Here is a 20,521-nt window from a genome sequence, read left to right on the forward strand (position 1 = left end):
TTTCGCGGTGGATTTCCATTTCTGATAGCATAGGTCTTTATGATCATGGCCATAATGTGAATGCCAAATCGAAAATGAACTGAAGAAACCATTTTTGGCCCTAGAGTCTGCTTTTTCTGCATTTGGAAGTTTAAGATCCAACCCTTTGGTTGAGATTGAAGTGGGTTTGGAGGTGAAGCTGCAGGTCACTTAAATATCCAAAATCTAGTGTTTTGTCTTGTAGACTTCACTTTCTTGGCTTGGAACTACAAATTGCATCTGTGACTCCAAATTTTGTTTTTTGTTTTTCATTTTTGTTGCTATTTACAGTTTGAAATCTTTCTTTAACTTGCATTACTCCAAAATAAAAGTTTGACCTCTCCTCCACCAACATTCCTACCAAGTTTGCTCATTTTTAATGTTGAAGTTTCTCTAATTTTTTCGTACAGCCAAAGGTAGTTGATAGTTTACTTGTCCATTCCTTTTTAGAAACTGATAAATTCGTGGTCATTTTCTTGTGATAAGATAATCCATTAAGAACTAGCAAACCAATAACAAAGGATCAAGGGTGTAGCCTTGAGAGTCCAACAAAAATAAGAAACACACAGGTAAAAACTGGAAACCAAGCCCAACAAGGCCAGCAACAACTCTTACCATGGAGAGAAAAAAGAAAGGGAAATCCGACCAAAACAACAAGTCAAGGGAAAAATATGTGTGTAGACACCCCCCCCCCCCCCCCCCATGCTGAATCCTCCAAGAAGCCATAGAGAGCCTAACCTCCTTCTCAACTCCCATCTTTATTGTTACTTTGTTAGTATATCCTTACTGATTTTCTTGAAAACACAGTTATTACTCTCACCCCAGATGCGGTAAATGGAAGCAGCAAGAGCAGCTTTGAGAACCATAGCTCTCCTAGTTTTACACTTCCCATAAGGCCCAAGAAATTACCTCATCAATCCCTTTTGGGCTCCTGTGAACCCCACAGTCTCTCTCTTGTAGCCAGCCTCCTATGGAAAGCCATCCACTTATGAAAGCCCATCGAGGCACATGATGAGTAAACCATATCAGGTGAGCCAAGGGATGATGGGAATAATAGTTCTAATAACATGCCAAGCAGAGGTAGAGCTGTATTTCCCAGTAGCACTAGTGGTCCAAACCAACCTGTCTGAGACTTGACTCTGAGCTGAGTAATCAGAGTAGCAGGAGTATTAGCAATGATATCATGCTAAGCAGAGGTAGAGCTGTATTTCCCAGTAGCACTAGGGGGGACCCCTGTCTGAGTATTAGCAATGATATCCTGTGTAACTGGGTTCCTTTTTCTGGGCTTCAAGTGTGAATGATAGAGAGAGAGGGAGAGACCTGATGTGCCGACGATGAGAAGCAGCGATTGCTGCTCTGCTGCTGGCGGCAAGTAATGGCAAATCTTGTTGGTCTTCAAGGCATAAGAATGAGATTAGGGATTGAATAGGTGAGATACTCTGATTTGTGATAGAGCTCAAAGATCGCTGCCACTGATGGCCGCTAGAGAGAGAGACAGAAGACAGAGGTGAAGTCGACTGATATGGGTTTTAGCTTTCTCTGATATGGGTTTCTAACTTTACTCCTTGGATGGGCACGTGGAGAGCAAATAGTCACCTGCTACTGAACAAATGAACGGTTGGGATTAAAATCAAATGGAGGGCTGATTCTAGTACTTTTTAGGTTGGCCCACTATCCTTCTATTTCTTTTGGGCTCTATTCTTTTATTATATGGTTTGGATTTGCGCCATCTGTATTAGTTAAATGGGATCTGAACTTATCAGCATTTATTGCCTCAAAATGCGACTTTTGATCCAATCTTACTTACAAGTTACAAAACTACTTCTAAAAGTAAAATATTGGTAAGATATAGCTAAAAACATCCTCTCTTTTTTTTCAAAAGTAAGGTTAGAATATATGTATTAGTGGTTTTTTTAGCATTTGCTATTGCTTTAAAAAAATTCACGACTGTGGTCTCCGATTTCCGTTACACATTGACCGTTACTCCCGATACGTATTACTCGCGACCGCGACCGTTAGGCCAACCACAACCAGGATTTAAAACCATGACGGAGGCCCTATTCCACTCCTTTAGGAGTCTGAACCCCAAACCTCCCTCCTCTTTTCGGTAACGAAGAGTAGCCCAGCTGATCTTAGCCGATTTCAGCTCTACTCCATTCTGCAGAAATGCACCCAAGATACTTTCAATTTCTTCAAGCAACTTTTGAGGAAGGATAAAATCGAACTCCATTCACTTGAATACTATGAAGGACAGACTTGATCAACTGGGCTCTTCCCCCATGAGAGAGCTTTTTTTGTTGGACCAAGACTGGATCCTAGAACGAATTTTTTCTTGAAGAAGGGCACCTTTTTAGTTAAGTCTAGTAGAAATAAAGGGAACTTCTAAGTACTTGACAGGCAAAAAGCTTCAGGAATATCCATGATTCTTCTTAACATCATCTTATTCTCCTCAATAGCTGATGAAAAAACACAGCAGTTTTACTAAATTTGGGTGCAGCCCAGAGAAGCACTAGAACTCAGTAAGAGACGCTTTGATTGTGCTAAACGTCCCACAGTTTGGCCCACATAGGATAAAGGTCCCACATCTGCAAAAATCAAATGGGACGTATTTATGTCTGCTCTCTGCACCTTGGATGATAGACAAACTGACCTCTGTTAATCTCGACTTTGAGCAAAGCAGAGAAAGCTTCCATCACCAACAAGAAGAGATATGGGGTAATGACCCTTCGCAATCCCCTTTTGCCTGGGAAATAGCCATGCATTTCACCATGAATAACAACGGAATATGTAGGAGAATTACCCACTGCCTAATCCAGTGAATTTAACAAGGATAAATTCCAGATACACCCCCTATACTTTGGTCGTTTTTCAACTACACCCCCTCTACTTCATTTTTAATCACTCGCACCCCTTGTACTTAAGACTGGTTTGGAACTGTTAGTATTTCTGTCCAAAGTAACGAAAAAGCAGGTAATGGCTTGTTGGCGGGAATTTTCCCTCCTAAAACATCTTTTCTAAGACCAAATTGCCCCCAAAACCCATTTACATCCTATATATACCATTTTTCCACAGGTTAGAATGAAAAACAGAGCATCACCCACCCATGGCCTCTTCTTCTTTCATCATAGTTAATATCCATTCGTTGAGTTGCAAAGATCAAAGCTTCTTCTGTTGCATCATTCAAAACTGTTGGGCGCGACTTGCTTGAGGCATCATTGATAAAAGGATGGAAGGCCTCTTCTGATGTCACTAAAGTATCTCTTGAACGCGTATTATCGGCCAATATCTCCTGATATGGAGAAACGTACATACTAGAATACACCTCAAAGGAGTCTGGATTTTCTTGTTAACTACTTTTTGTAAAGACAAAATCTTTTCCAAGCAATGGCATCTTTAGTTGACTCCAATTTTCCTCTTCTTTTCTGATGCCACGCTCGTAACACATGATTTTGCAGCATTGTCACTACTTCCAAAGCTGAAATGGGTCTTATTTTCTGCACACATTAAAACTCACATCTTTCAGATTCTTAGACCTTTCCAAATTTGCTGAACCCTCAATGTTCAACTTACCAATCTCCTCCGGGAGTTTAGACACCGCATTTTTGTCAATGCCGATCCCTTTAAAGACACCTCCAGGTACAGGAATCACTTTATCAGAGCCCTCAACATGACTAAAATTCTCTCTATCATTTGCATTTACATTTGACCCGGGATTTGCAGTACTCACAAACTCTTGATTGCTTCCAAATCTCAATTTCCCCATGCCATCAAGAATTCTATTTCCCACAAACCCAATAGAGTTCTCAACATTGGTGTTCAAACTGCTTCCAATTTTCAATTTCCCCATGTCATCAAGAACTTTATTTCCCACAAATCCACTAGAGTTGTCCACATTAGGATCCGAATTGCCTACAAACACAAAATTCTCACTACCAACGTTTCCAAAGTTCAATTTTTTCCCCAAAAAAGAACCCACTCCTGGAACAGAATCATCTGAAACGGGTTGAAACGGGTTAAACCCAGAATCATCTTTACCAGTTTTCATCCTACCCTTTGGTTTTCTCAATTTCACCAGTCTCGGCCTCAAACGGCCCGATGCTGCCAAGCCAAATGGCGGCTTTCCAAATGCTAACGGCTCGCCCAAGCCAATATCTGGGTTAACTTCTTTTAAATTGGGAAACCTAGAAGAAGGCTCTGTATTTGAATTCGATGAATACATAATCAATAGCCTTGATTGAAGAAAACCCAGAAAGAGTTAATCAAGAAAGAGTGAAAATCTGACCGTTAAGGATTGGATTTGTGATCTAGTAAAGCCGGCAAAATACCAAGATTGGCGTCATCAAGTCGGAGTGCTGGTGTTGCTGGGTCTCAATCAGTTTTTCAATCAATGATAACGCGATAGGAGGAAGATGGGTTGTTGGTTGATTTGGAGATGAGGGCAGTGGCGATCGTTTGTTTTGATATTTGTCTCAGCTGTCTGCCTTAGGTTCAGGTTCGAGTTCGAGTTCGAGAGAGAGAGAGAGAGAGAGAGAGAGAGTGTGTGTGCTGGCTGGCTGGCTCTTTCCTACAGTATAAACGGTGCAGATGTTTTCCTATGTTTTCTCTCCACCATTGCAGAACCAGAGCTCAGAGCTTTGGAGAGAGAGGATAATATGCAAATGAAAAAAGGGGAATACGAATGGGTATTTCAGTCTTTTCGTTACTTTGGACAGAAATACTAACAGTTCCAAACCAGTCTTAAGTACAAGGGGTGCGAGTGATTAAAAATGAAATAGAGGGGGTGTAGTTGAAAAACGACCAAAGTACAGGGGGTGTATTTGGAATTTACCCATTTAACAACTCAGGAAAGTCCATATCTTTCAATAGTGCAACTCCAATGCACGCCTAGTTATACCCTTCTCTTTGTGTTTGTGTAAACAAAATGCTATCAATGATGGACCTCCGTTCAGTAAAAGCTATTTGATTCAGGCCTATCAGATCAAAGGAATGCCTTGGAACCTATTAGCTGGGATCTTGGTAACACATTTGTAGGGCACATTACAACAAGCTACGGGAATTTAATTTCCTTAAGTTGAAGGAGCATTATCATTGGGCACAAGAGAGAGAGCATTGGAGTTCCACTCAGCTAACACAAACCCACTACCAAGAAAATATTGCACAGCCTCTATGAAATCAGACCCAACCAGGTTCCAGTTCTTGAGATAAAAAGATGAATTGTTTCCATCAAGGTCAGGAGCCTTGTCTCCACTAATTGACTTTAGAGCTGTCATACTCTCCTTCTTGGTCTCAGGATTAATGAGAGAACTCCCCCATTCTAGAGGAACTTTCCTTGTGATAGCCTCAGATAAAGCTAATGCATTATCCCTTTTGTTCTGAAATTCTGTCCCCAAAAGGCCCCATAGTTCCCTGGGTTTTCCCTTCTAATGTCATCCACTTTCTCCGGCCTAGTCCTATCTTCACTGACCAGACTAGTAACAGTGTTTCTCATCCTGTGAGTAAGCATGTTTTGGTTACTAACTCAGAATTTTTATTCCCCATGGACCATGATTTGATCCTCGACTTCTGCCTAGGAAAGGATTCCTCGGCATAGCTGAGTTCACTAAACTTAAAGAGAATTTTTTCCTGATCATCAATTTGTGTATTCTCCAGCTCCAACATAGCTTGATGATCAAAGAATCAGCTGGTAAAGAGAGCACTTTTTCATTGTTAACATCTGAATGATAGTTTTTTCTTCTTGAGCAGGAGCTATAGAAGTTATGACAGTTTTGGGACTGTTATTTTGTGTTGAGGGTTATTTACTATTCAGTGTGGACTAGGATAAGTGGGAACATTTTGAGAGGATTCCTACATTACCCATTTTCTGGCTGTGAAATTGGCAGAGGTGTGCCACATCTATTTATTATTTCAATGGTTTCTGTTTTGACCAGGACTTTCTGAGTCTTCGGCCAAACTCTCCAGCAGTTTAAATGGTCGATATTCTCCCAATAGCAATTAAGATGCATTTCTGACATATACTCACTCCAATATGTACCAGTAGAGTCCTCTGTACCAGTAGTTTTGCATTTCCTGATCTTCCATCAAAGACCCTCCAAAGTCTGCTTCAAGTAGTTGATCTAGGAGTGTTCTATTATTGTGTTAGATTATGGGTTTATTTGTAATTAGTTTATTAGTTGTTCTATTGTGTAATTAGTTCATTTTCTTAGTGTAATTAGTTTAGTGTGTTGTATAACTATTTCACGTTGTAATCAGTTTATTCTAATGAGAAAATAACCCTAAGTTCTGGTTCCCATTCACGTCTCTCTCTCTCTCTCTCTCTCTCTCTCTCTCTCTCTCTCTCTCTCTCTCTCTCTCTCTCTCTCTCTCTCATTACATCTTTCATGGTATCAGAGCATACGATCCCCACCTCCGTTGCATCTCATCGCCTGTCCAGCCTCGATACATCTTGTTGGTAACTGGCCGACGTGTATCAGGCGCCGACAGCCCTATTTGCTTCTCAACAACGCTGACCCAGTCCGTTCCCTATATGTTCGGCTATCGCCTACCTCTGATAAGGACAGCCTAGTTGGTTGCTGCCCTCGCCGGACACCACCGACCTCTGGCGATCACTTCCTGACCTCCGGCGATCTCCTGGTAGTCGATCTGCTCTTTCTATTTTTTCGGCTTCTGTGGTAGTTTTTTGAACAGTTTGGGTCTTGTTCTGCGTGTCTTTGGTACTGGGTCAGTGTCTGTTGACATGTTTGGAGCTATTAGAGCCTTTGTTCGGGTTATTTGTCTCTTTTCCGGGATCTGATTTGGTAACTGAGTGTTGTAGTCTTCTGCTTGCTTTCTGTCAATATGTAGGAGGTATCGAAAAAAGCTTCCACTAGTACAAAGGATGAGTTGAGTCGTGTAGGGACTCTAGATAACTGTACTTTGGATATTTGCCACATTAAGTTGGATGGTACTAACTATTTGATTTGGTCTCGTACTTTTACTTTGGCTATTGAGGCCAGAGGGATGTCGGAGTTCATTGAGGGCCCGTTACTCCACCTATTGAGGCTGTCGAACTCAAGAAATTTAAATCTCACAAATCGTTAGTCATGACCTGGTTGTTTAATTCTATGAGGGCTGATATTCGCCATACTTTTCTGCTTCTTGATACTCCACATAAGATTTGTATTATTGCAGCTCAAACCTATTCTCAGCAGGGTAATGATGGATAGTGTTTTGAGTTGACGAAGAGGCTCCCTACATTGGAACAAAATCATCGTTCCATTGTATATTTTGCTGACTTGAGTGGAGCATGGTAGGAATTTGATTATTATCAAGGCTGTTTGTGTTGTTGATGCTGCTATTTGATTAAAGCGATTGGAGAAGGAACGTGTTTATGACTTCTGGCTGGCCTTGATATAGAATATGATCCGATTAGAGTGTAGGTGTTGGGTCGTATTCTGTTTCCGTCGTTGGGAGAGGCCTATGCCATTATTCAACAGGAGGAGAGTAGGAGGGGTGCTATGTTGCACTCTCCTACATCTGAGCGTTCTACCTTGGTTGCCATTCCACGAGGTTCGTTTGGCTCTCGTGGTGGGATTTTTCCTCCTCCGCAGAGTGGTAAGTCACAGTCTAGTACTAGCAGCGGGCCTATTGATCGTGAGGCACTCTGGTGTGATTACTGCAACAACACCGGCCATACTGGGGATTTTTGTTGGAAGTTACATGGCCGTCCCCCTCGTGGGCGAGGAGGTGGACGCGGTGATCGTAGTCGTAGTCTTGTGCGTTCTCAGGCCCAGGCTCATGTTTCAGAGTCTACAGTTGCCACCTTGCCGGATTCTGGGTTTAGTACTGGGTTCAGGCGTCATCTGATTATGTTGGTGGTTTTTCTCATGTGGAGATGTAAGCTCTTAGGCGCCTAATGGCTCGGGCTGTTTCTCCATCTACTATAGCTTCTGCTTCTACAGCAAGTCCCACTTCATCTTATTTTGCTCACACGGGTATTCCAGCTAGTGCATTTACCGCCTCTTCTGCTATTCTTTGGATTATAGATTCAAGTGCTTCAGATCATATGACAAATTGTTCCTCTGTGTTTGATTCTTATTCTACTTGTTCTGATAAGGATAAGGTCCGAATAGCGGATGGGTCATTCTCTGTTGTCTCAAAGAAAGGTTCCGTTCGCTATTCTCCCTCTATTTCCCTCTCTTCAGGTCTACATATTCCAAATTTCGCCACTAATCTTCTGTCTGTTAGTAGTCTTACTCGGTTTGCAAATTGTTCCGTGGCTTTTTTCCCCTATCCATTGTGTTTTTTAGGAACTGGATATGGGGAAGGTGATTGGTAGTGATAAAGCACATGATGACCTCTATTTTTTGGAGTCTGCACCTCGTCCATCTCATTCATCCATGTCAAATGGTCTAGCTCTGCAAGCAGATACGAGTTTCGCTCTTTCTATGTTACACCAGTGGCACCGTAGATTTGGTCATCCCTCTTTTGGGATTTTAGAGAAACTTTTTCCTAATTTAATTAAGCATTGTCCTCGGAGTTAGTTTTTTTTTAAGCCTGTGAGCTTAGGAAACATAAACGTTCTTTTTATGCACCTATTAATAAACGGAGTATTTCTCCTTTTATGGTTATCCATTTTGATGTTTGGGGTCCTTCTCCTGTTACCTCTCATAAAGGTTTTCGGTGGTACCTTCATTAATTGTTATTCTTGTGTTACTTGGTTGTATTTACTTAAGTTAAAAAATGAAGTTTTTTCTTGTTTTAAATCTTTTCATGCGATGGTGCGCACTCAATTTGATATGAACATCAAAATTCTCTGTAGTGACAATGACACCAAGTATATAGATAGGAAATTTAGGGTTTTTTTGGATGAAAATAGTATTCTTTTTCAGATGACTTGTGTTGACACTTCACAACAAAATGGAGTTGTTGAACGCAAAAATCATTGTCTTGCTGAGGTCGCTCGCTCTCTTTTGTTTACCATGAATGTTCCCAAAATCTTTTGGGGAAAAGTGATTTTGACTTAGCTTATCTTATTAATCGTATGCCATCCAATGTCCTCCCATTTAAAATTCCTATTGAGTGTATCCCTGACAGTTCTCGTGCCACAACTCTTCCTTCGAGAGTTTTTTGTTGTGTCTGTTTTGTTCATGCCCCCCATCCTTTTGGTGGCAAGTTAGGTCATAAAGCTCATAAATGTGTTTTTATTGGGTACTCTTCTACCCAGGAGGGCTATAAATGTTATAGATGTCACTTTGTGGGAAAAGGAGTCTTTTTACTCTCCCTTCACTCTATCTCGTCAGGGGGAGTATAGGCAGGACGTGATGAGGGTGGAAGAGATGTTTATCTTTTATAATCGTGGTGAGAGGGAGAATCCGGAAGGGAACCGATATTTGCCGAAAGAGCAACACATGATATTGATGGTGACATCGATGTAGTTCCACAACATCAAGGGCCTAACTTGAAGGTCTACACTAGAACTAGATGGAAAATTGAAACTCCTCTGTAATAGCACCTTGTCAATTACAATCGCTTGCTCCTCTTCCGGACCCCTCAATTGACTCATCCGGTAATGAATCTTCTCCCATTAAATCTCCTGTTATTGATTCTGATATTCTTCCTATTGCTCTTCGAAAAGGTGTTGGGGCATGTACTCAATGTCTTATGATCATTTATCTCCTTCGTAGTTCGTACCATGCCTTTGTTTTGTCTCTTTCTTCTATATCTATTCCACAGAATTAGCTGGATGCACTCATGGTACCTAAGTGGAAAGGAGCTATGCTAGAGGAGATGACAACTTTAAAAAAGAATGGCACTTAGGAGTTGGTATCACTTCCAGGAGGAAAGAAAAGAGATTAGTGGGATGCAGGTGGGTTTTCACTTTTAAGTAGAATGCTGATGATACAGTTGAGATGCAAGGCGAGACTTGTTGCCAACCTATGGCATTGACTACGAGGGGACGTTTGCTCCAGTAGCGAAGATGAACCTTGTGCGGGCTCTGATTTCATGTGCTGCCAATTTGAATTGGCCTCATTCACTAGTTTGATGTGAAAAATTCATTCCTTCTTGTTGAGTTAGAGGAGGAGGTGTATATGGAAGAAGCATGTATGTTGGGCTGTAAACCTGCAGATTCTCCTATTGAGGCGAATCATCATCTTAGCGGAGATGTGGGGGAGCGTACTGAAGCAAATTGTGGGTCTATTGATATACATAGTGCACACCCGACCTGATGTTACTAATGCAGTAGGTGTTGTTAGTCAATTTATGCATGATCCTCATACTTCACATCTGGATGTAGTTTACCGTATCTTGAGGTATCTCAAGTTTGCTACAAGTAGAACGTCTATCATCCACAGAACTAGCCCAGTTGATATCAGTAAATGCCTGCAACACCTGCTTCTGGCTACTGTACTTGGGGGGAATTTGATTACTTGGCGAAGTAAGAAGCAATCAGTTGTTGCCAGGTCTAGTGTTGAAGTAGAGTATAGAGCTATGGCACGTGGAGTTTCTGAGCTCTTATGGCTCCAAACAGTGCTACGTGATTTGAGAATTTTTGATAATGGTCCTATGAAACTCTACTGTGATAATAGAAGCTGCCATAAACATTGCTCATAATCCTGTTCAACATGACAGAACGAAGCATATCGAGATTGACAGACACTTCATCAAGGAGAAGCTCAACAAGGGTTTGATATGTATGCCTTTTGTGAGATCCGAAAATCAATTAGGTGACATATTCACAAAAGGACTTGGTCGCAATAGTTTCCACCCCATTGTGTTCAAGTTGGGGTGGAAACTATTGCGGGGGAGTGTTAGATTATGGGTTTATTTGTAATTAGTTTATTAGTTGTTCTATTGTGTAACTAGTTCATTCTCTAGGACCATAGTGTAATTAGTTTAGCGTGTTGTATAACTATTTCATGCTGTAATCAGTTTATTCTAATGAGAAAATAACCCTAAGTTCTGGTTCCCATTCACATTTCTCTCTCTCTCTCTCGTTTCATCTTTCATTTTGGCACTTCACTGGTCGTACACTCGTATCGTACCGCTTAGTCATTAGTTTCATTCATTTGGAAGTTGTTATTTGGGGTTCATTCCATGCAAAGATTCTTGCTGTTTCTGTGGAGCTTACCAATGAAGCGTTCTTTCTGTTTCTGATGTTGAGATTGTAATGGCTCTGAGTTTGAGTAATCAATGGTTCTTTTTTTTAATTGAAAAACTGAGCTGTGTGCTCCCTTACTAGTGCTCTACTACATCCTTCGGTTAAAAGGTCAAGTATTTAGAGCATTTCTTAGTCACTTATGTTTCAATTAGTTTTTGCACATGTGTAGTCTTTTGTTGTGCATGATGGTTTTGATTCTCCAAGGTGAAAACTATGTTCAATTGGCAATAGTACAATCTATGACTTCTTTCTACCTCTCTTCTCCCTAATGATGATAAATTTGTTTTCGAATCCTCCTATCTGTTAAATTTTATTGTAAATGTTGGTAATATCAAATCTCCTATCATAACTTCTGAGCGTGTAGCTTGATCGGACTATATAACCTGTTAAGGAAATACAATCACATTGCTTGGGTTTGGAATGTGTGATCACTTAATATAATTTTGGGACCTCTCTACCCAATAGCTTAAGTTTTTTGGATGTAAAGTTTCCCCATGGTATGGGAGCGGAGCTCATTTTACGCAACATTCTAAAATTCACGATCCACACCCCATGATGACAAAACCAGTAAAAAGGCTGCACACAATGATAGACCCAAAAAGGCTGGACGATGATAGATCAAAAGAGGCTACATGTGGCAGACATCAAAACGGGCTACATGTGAGGGGATGTTAAGGAAATACAATCTCACATTGCTTGGGTATAGAATGGGTGATCACTTAATATAATGTTGGGACCTCTCCAACTAATAGCGTAAGCTTTTGAGTTGGATATAAAGTTTATACATAACTCATATTCTTTACCATTTGTGTGTTCTATGAATTCTCATCAATTTTTTCCTTTTATTACCATCCTTAATTCATAATGTCCTTATAGCACTTAATATTCTTATTTGCATGTGCTTTTATATTGTGTTGGTCTGGCTTCTGTCAGTGATCCAAATACAATCACAGTTTTTTTCTGACTCTCTCTCCTTGTTCCAGATAACTACCCTTGAACCATTGATTACAGGATTGCAAGATGCACTGCCGAAGTCTATTGGGCTTCTTCCTTTCGATGGTGGAGTAACAGGTAGTTGAGGATACATTAGTTCCATTTTCATTTTTTAAATTGAATTCTCTACAGATGTCAATTTCTTTTAGCTAGAGATGCAAATAGGTCAAAAGGGTCATGCATTCTTCTTCTTCTTCTTCTTCTTTTTTTGTGGAAGTTTGTTAAAAAAATGCTATGCAGATATAGAGTTAGCATTGAAGGATCTGTTACACCTTACTGGATTTTGATTTACTAAACCGTAACATGGAAAGTTCAAGCTTATGGGATAACCTCGTTCATTTTTTTATGAACCAGTACACAATTATTTTCTATTTTTATAAGTACTCCAAAATTGATCTAAGGAACACCCATGCAAAACAGATGGGATCCTATGGTGGGATATTATTGTAGCTCCGCACCTTTATAAACTTTTGTTCTCAAAGTTTGATCTAATTCCAACTTTACAGTTGAATAACTTTACGCTTTCACTATGCACTCAAATTGAAATCTAGTTCTGTTAACCTCAGAATGCACACCGGTCAATGGCATGTAGCCACCACTTGTACAATTAAGAAATGACAGAAAGCACAATCCCATATTTCATTCTATTTTATAACTGCCACCATGTGATCAAAGGGATTATGATAGAAAAGTACCAAAAGTGATCTAGAGATTAGTCGCATATCATATACATCCGACGCACATCAAATCAAGACTATAAATATTAGATGAATAACTTCACTGCGAATAACAACATACTGGAATTTTGTCTAGGTCAACTATGATATTCCATTTGATATCCTGGTAAAAACCTCAAGGTTGGTGTGTTGTCTTCTACATTTCATTGCTCTTAGTGGCTTTCCGGTTTTGTATATTAATTCTCTCTGCATGCATTGATTCCAAAATATTCTCTGCTATAAATCTTAAGGTACCAGTACTCGAACCCCATCAAAATTCTTTTGCCATATCTATCCTTCTGGTTGACACATCTTTATCCCATTTGTCCCTCTTGCCCATTACAACCTAAGGATAAAAAAAAGGTTTACCGGATTGAGCTTAAAGCGTAGAATGCCAGAATGGATAGATTAGGAGCTGTCCCTCGCTTATTGACCCTTTTTTTTTATAACTATTATTATCTTCTAATACCATCAAAATGAACGCATGCCCAACCCTTCAACCTGGCACACAACCCCCCGATCACTAAACCACAAGTGGACCCCAATGCACACACTAACCAATCACAAAGCCCCATGGGCTCCACTAAACGACACACCCACCTTATAATGCCATTACCTTTTCACGTTATTGATCTTTTCTAGTAATTTTCAGGAACATTTAACTAATACACCATTATTCTTGTACAATTAGAGGTACCCTAAATTAATCTACATATATCCAATATCCAACCTAAACAAACATGTCATTATTTCAGGTTGCAAAAAAGAGAACGTCTAGTGCTATTGCCACTGAAACTGATAAATAGAAAACAAAACTAGAATAAGGTTAAATAAAGAAACTCTCATATACCCTAGGATTAGAACAACTAAGCTACCCTTGGGAAATGACATAAATGACGATAACGCAAAAACCATGATATCCACATTCACATTTTCGTTTCCTGTATTCCAAGCCACTCTGTAATAAACATTGGGTTTGACAGATAAGATTGGTACAATATTTCTCATCCCATGTTGATGGGTAACTATATCTTAGAGTTCAGAGAAATATCTTAAGCCTTGATCCTTATTTCTTAATATTTAGCATGATGCATCATGTTGGATTTCCATGGATTTAAAGTTCAGCTGTTTTTACTTAGGTTGTTTGAGGATTGTCAAAGAACATCTGAATTTGGGGTCAAAATCAGAACTTAAAGCAGAGGTTCTACGTGGAATAAAGGAGATCGGAAGTGTATTATACTTGATGGGGCTTCTTGATATTGTTCTGGTGAGTTTCTTATGTTTCAAAACCTTTTAAGGGAAAGTAATTGAGGTTCATGAAGCTTTTGACAGAAGCATCTGGTAAAAAGATTGTCCTGCATCTTAGATATTTTGCAGAACTTTTTCATATTTATCATTAGTTTGATTTTTCGGATGGAATCCACTCATTGACATGCAGGCTACAATCGAAGTTTTAGGCGTGGACCTTCTCATCATAGGATTTTCAGTGACTAGAAAGTTGGATGTTATACGATAGTTGAATGTGCTTAGTGAGTGGATTTCCCACTAGAGGTGTTACATAAATATACCAACGCATACGAGTATACAAAATGAAGATGTCTCTTGTCTAGCATATGGTAGAAATCTTGACTTGGAAAGTTATGTAACTCTTAACGCATCCAATTCAAAGCCAATTGGAAATGAGTGGATAGACCGCCTAGGCTCATGTACTAGTTGTGGAGGTTGTAATTAACCAATGTGGGACAAGCTTTAACGACGTTCAAAGAAGGCACATCTAAGTAATTCCAGCTAAGAATAATGTTCAAAATAGAGTGTACCCTAAATTTGATTATGTACGCTAAGTGGAGGTAAAGTGCAGTTCAAGCCCTCATTTGGAGGGTTAAAGTTTCTAAGAAGACTCTACGACGAAGTGCATTTAAAGATTTCAAATAAGATAGTTTGGGGGAATTTAAAATAGGTGAAAATGAGATGTTAAGGATATCTAGAACTGGGCAGTTTAGAGGTGAGAGGTTGGCTTGATGATTCTTGTAGGATGGTATGTTCGGAGCTAGTAATTAAGTTTTAATTTCCAAAAATCAAAATAGTTCGTCCAAAAAGAAAAAATGTTGTTAAAAGAAGAGGATAACAGTTTTGATGCTTTGTAGAGTTGCTTATGTTTAGAGTCAAAAGAAGTATGTTGTAACTTGTACTCTTTGTTCGAGCTTGTATTCTTTAGGAACGTTAAGGGACATTGGATTCACATTTTGGACTGAGATCCAATTGATGGCAAGAATTCTAGGCTGGAGATGTAATTTAATGGGAAGGATTATGAGCCATGTTTGTTTTCGAGGAGAATGGGGCTGTTTCTCAAGACTATTTGTACAATGTTAAAGCTGGTTCCGTCAGGAGAAAGTGTTGTTAATTCATGTACAAAATACTACATTAATATCATGTAGCAGAACAAAATTTTAGGGTTTTTGTAGCGTATGGAGGACAAGGGTAGGGCTCAACTAAATTGGAGAAATTTGACCAAGCGAGGGTTGTTTTGTAGCAATAATGCATAATATGGAAATTGGAATGGTTTCAAATTATGTAACCGTGCAAATAGTCTCCGGTAACGGCGCCAAAATTCGATCGTGGTCCATATCGAAATAAATTTATTAGAAACCTCGGAGTTAGCTAACACTCCCTCCGTCCCACAAAGGATGTTGGATGTCCAAAATCACTATTCACACGTCATAAAATAATCTATATGTTTTATTTATAATATTTTTATATGCAATATAGATCTTGTTTGATAGATCTCACTTAGTTCGAGAAAAGAAGTTTTTTTATGATAGCTATAACTAAATTAAACAAAATAATAAACAGAAAGGAAAGATTTCTAGGGTTTCGAATCCACCACCACTGCATAACTATGTAATCCGGTTTATTAACCAAATCAGTGATGATTATTGCGAGGGCTTTCAATCCCTATTAATAATAGCCAAGAGAGTATTCACTATTTCTCGGCATAGCTCATAGCTCAAACCGTGTTGATGCACGGATCGTCCCATCTAATTTTCCTGTGCAGTGTTTATTTTTTTGGGGTTACAGTGTGTGCAAAATCAAAAAATTTATAACGTAACAACTTGATTTATAGGGGTTTATAAAATAGCGTTGTGCCAAATGTTCAAATAGTCTGTAGTGGGCCGAACTAAATGGCTCGTATCACAAAGGCTGATCCGGCTGAAGATTGATCTCTTTGGTGGGCCTGGGGCTAGGCCAGTTGCCACACGCCGACAATCGAGGGATACTTATGTTTGATGTTTGGCTCGACTGATTGCTAAGCACTTAAGCTCGGCCACATCCGAGCCCGAACAAGGAATGTCCACCCTTGCATTGCCTACTTAGAGATGAACCTTTAGGTTCGGCCACAGCCAGGCTCGGATAGGAGGTATCCTCGTGATCAACCTTCTTCAACAGTCGTGTAGTTGATGCCGAGCTCTTAGGGTCGGCCATGTTCGGCAGGATAGTGCTCCCACGTGTAGGAAACTGACTTGCCCCATGGTGACGTGACGTGATGCCGAGCTCTCAGCGTCGGCCATGTTCGGCAGGATAGTGCTCCCACGTGCAGGAAACTGACTCGCCCCATGGTTACGTGACGTGATGCCGAGCTCTCAGGGTCGGCCATGTTCGGCAGGATAATGCTCCCACGTGCAGGAAACTGACTCGCCCCATGATTATATGACGTGATGCCGAGCTCTCAGGGTCGGCCATGTTCGGCAGGATAGTGCTCCCACGTGCAGGAAACTGACTCGCCCCATGGTTACGTGACGTGATGTCGCGCTCTCAGGGTCGGCCATGTTCGGCAAGATAGTGCTCCCATGTGCAGGAAACTGACTCGCCCCATGGTTACGTGACGTGTGTGACGTCACCCTCAGCGGTTATGCCAAAGGATAATGATGAGCGCACACGGGGTGACAGCTCATAGCCAAAACGGTTACTAAACCCTATCTATGATGTCATAGGTGATGTCAGCCGACGCATGCAAGGTGCGTGAGTGAACTTGGAGAGCAAGTCAAGAGTTCCCTATAAATACCCATTGGTAGACTCACAAGAGGTGCATTCTCACTCACACTCAAAACCCTAGTGCTTTGCTCTCTTTCTGCACTTTTTTATCCTTTCGCCAGAGGGCCTTGGTGGAGTTCCTTTGGTTAGGTCTTTTAGCCGTGTGTTACCTATGCGGGCTAGGGCAAAGAGCTAGGATCCCACTTACGCTAATCCATTGAAGAGGATTCCCATTCCGTGATCAGCAACCCCACAATTTGTGAACTCAATGTGAATCCTCACCGATTTGCGGCGGCTTCAGATCACCTCCACCTTACTCCTCTTCACCAAATTAGCATCTAACCTCAAAAATTTGGCGGAAATGGGTGGAGAACTCATCGACGAGTCCATCTCTGGCTCGAAGATCCTACCGTTCCGCTGCTCCAACAATCGCAACCGCTCAGCCACATCTCCATCTCAATCCCGCCAAAGCCCAGTCTATCGCCAACGAAGGATGACGCGACAGTTTATGTATGCCTGTTGCAAAGAAGGGATGAGGAAAGGGACGGGGAGTTGGCGCCCTCAAGGCGGAGATGGCGCAGATGAAGGAATACATGAACCGCATTGCTCCAGCCACCTTTAGATCCACTGGTGGGCCATGGCGGCGGGTCCCACACCACCACAAACGAGGGTCGAAGAGCCAGCCTACCGTGGTTCAGTGACGAACCGCCTCGGACCACTACCTGGGGATGACAGGGCAAGGGGGGTAGTTGTTTTTAGACAACCTGCTCCCTCAACCCAGCGTCACTTGGGAAGTGACCAGGCCAGAAGCACCTCTCGGACGACTAGCGCGTCCTACACTAGCACTTATTCCACCGGACGCGTGAAGTACTCTCGTACCACGGCCAATTATGATCGCAGAACCACTATTGATGTAGAGTACGAAGGCGTGGGTGAATATCGCCGTGAAACCGCGAGACAACCCATTGCTTTAAGACTTGGAAAGGCCCCTTAGGGGAGCCTACACAGCGGCAGGGACGTTCGGCGAACTAGTAGGGGTACGAGCGTCGAAATCCACAACGATGGCAAAATTGGTGAACGGCAGGCTTGGCACGAATGGGATTGAACAAAGGAAATCCCGCAACAAAGGGACACCGAGATGAAGAAGCGTTCGAGCCATGCAACCATGAAAAGCCCTCGGACAAGGGGTTGAAGCACAGAGAACACAAGAGGCCAACGGCCGCAGCCAAGCTACTAACATTGACTCAAGGAACTCGACATTTCACCTTTCACGCCTGAAATCGAGGCCGAGCTCCCTGAGCCCGGATTCCATTTGCCGAAGTTCACAAAATTCGACCCAAAAGAATGCGAGGCTTATACACACCTAATTCAATTTCGCCAAACAATCGGCCTTTGTACCCACAAAGATGAAATAAAGTGCAAGGCATTCTCATCGAGCCTCGGACCCTTGGGGCTCTAATGGTTTAACAAATTACCTGCTGGGTTCAATCAGGAACTTCGCCAAGCTCGAGAAGGCCTTTAACTCTCGGTTCATCACGAGCAACAAGACAGCCAAGGAGCCAGACACTCAGGGAATATGCTTACTGTTATTGGCAACTCTTCAATGAAATCCCTGGGGTGGATTAGTATTGGGCCGCGCGCAGTTTCAAAAATGGCCTGGAGTCCGACAGGAAGATCCTTGATGAGCTTGCAATCCAACCCCCGCACGGTATGGACGAACTCATGCCGATGGTTGAGAAATTCTGTGGACTTGAAGAGCTGTACCCCACCCACCCAAGCAACAATGCCGAGTTCTGTTCCACCAACGCCAACTGCTATCTCCCTTGCTCAACCAATGAAGCAAGTCAACAATATCAAGGGGGGAAAAAACGAGGGCCAAAGGAACTCGACTTTGTGGTTGAGACCACCGTCTTCAAGGACCGAATCTATATTGTGCTAAGAACAATCATGAGAGAACCATACTTCCGTTGGCCGGAGGGAAGGCTTGACACAGACACTGGGTTACCGGATCAGAACCCCAAGAAAAGATGTTCATACAACAATGAGCTCGACCAATACACAACAACATGCGGCCCATTCAAGGCGTATTTGGAACAACTTGTGACCCAGGGCCATTTGGATCAGTACATTGACCCCGCTCGCCATCCCGTTGCTGCCACCCATCCAAACCCTAACGAGCAACGGATTCCGGTCATTCACGTGATCCACAGACCGGTAACCAAGGAGTCTAAGGCTCAGCTTCGCAGTGAACTCAACTGAGCGACCGACGCCAAATAGCTCCTCTCGGTCGCGTCCACGTCGAAGCACCCAAGGGTAGAACAAGGCCCGAAATGGACAATCACTTTCACTGAGTGCGACCTCCAATGGGTCCAAACCCCACACACCGACGCTCTAGTGGTAACTATCCAAATCGGCACCCATGAGGTTTGGCGAGTACTCGTTAACCAAGGCAGTTCTGCCGAGGTAATGCACTACGACCTCTTGAAAAAAGCTCGACCTTCCCGAATCTGCCCTTCAACCGGCCGAAGTCCCTTTGATTGGCTTCAATGGAGCCCCGGTCTGGCCATTCGGCCGAGTCTTTTCTATCCATCGTTGTTGGCTCGGTCACATTAAGCGTGGAATTTGTCGTCGTAAATGTGCCAGGCCCATACAATGCCATACTTGGCCAAAGCTGGTTGCACGGCATGAAGGCCATTGCTTCCACCTACCACCAAGTGGTCTGCTTCATTGGATACATTGGTTGGCAGGAAGACCTATATGGTGATCAAATAGCATCCAGAAGTGCTACGTCTCGGCCGTACACAATTCACGCACCCCTAGGCAGGTTCATTGGGTCGAAGCCCCTCATCAGGCAGTGTTGGAAGACGTTGGAGCCACGGTTGAGGATAAAGCAACCGAAGATCTCATTAGCGTGCCAATCAATGAGGATGGCTCTCGTTTTTTCTTGGTCGGCTCGAGCGAGAGGAAATCGTGGCATTCTTCAAACAAAACATTGAAATGTTTGCGTGGACTCCATACGAAATGCCCGGTGTCGATTAGAACTTCATCTACCATTGCCTGAACGTCAAATCTGGCCAAAAACTAGTTGTGCAAAGGGTGAAACGCTCAGCACCGGACCATGCAGATGCTGTAATTGAAGAGTTTGGCTGACTCTTAGAAGCTGACACCATACATGACGTCCAGTACCTCACATGGTTGGCTAACACCATGGTTGTCAAAAAGATGGACGACAAATGGAGAGTTTTTGTCAATTACACAAGCCTCAATGATGCCTATCCCAAGGATTGCTTTTCTCTCCCCAGAATTGATAAACTAGTGGATGCTACAGTCGAGCATGCTCGGCTGAGCTTTATAGATGCCTACTATGGCTACCACTAGATTGCCATGGATCCAGCTAACATGGAAAAGACAACATTCTTAACTCCCAAGGGAATTTACTACTGCAAGGTGATGCCCTTCGGGCTTAAAAATGCTGTTGCAACATTCCAACGGGCAATCTCTAAAATGTTCGAATCCCAGCTCGGCAACATAATGGAAGCTTATATCGACAATATGGTCGTGAAAAGCAAGATAGCATTATGACACATCCAACACCTTGCCGCCGTCTTTGAAGTCCTTAAAATGCACC

The 20,521-nt window shown here is 42.1% G+C and overlaps 1 protein-coding gene across 2 annotated transcripts in view; it reads left to right on the top strand.

Moving 5' to 3' along the window:
- The window catches only part of LOC131327258 (protein PIR), a 75,836-nt gene that overhangs the window by 32,374 nt on the left and 22,941 nt on the right, over positions 1 to 20,521 (top strand). For both annotated transcript variants that reach the window (XM_058360318.1, XM_058360319.1), the window contains 2 exons: positions 12,139 to 12,226; positions 14,004 to 14,131. In XM_058360318.1, the coding sequence (XP_058216301.1) occupies positions 12,139 to 12,226; positions 14,004 to 14,131 (216 nt within the window). The remainder of the gene's footprint in view (positions 1 to 12,138; positions 12,227 to 14,003; positions 14,132 to 20,521) is intronic.

The sequence above is a fragment of the Rhododendron vialii genome, chromosome 5a, assembly GCF_030253575.1.
Source record: "Rhododendron vialii isolate Sample 1 chromosome 5a, ASM3025357v1".
Taxonomy (NCBI): domain Eukaryota; kingdom Viridiplantae; phylum Streptophyta; class Magnoliopsida; order Ericales; family Ericaceae; genus Rhododendron; species Rhododendron vialii.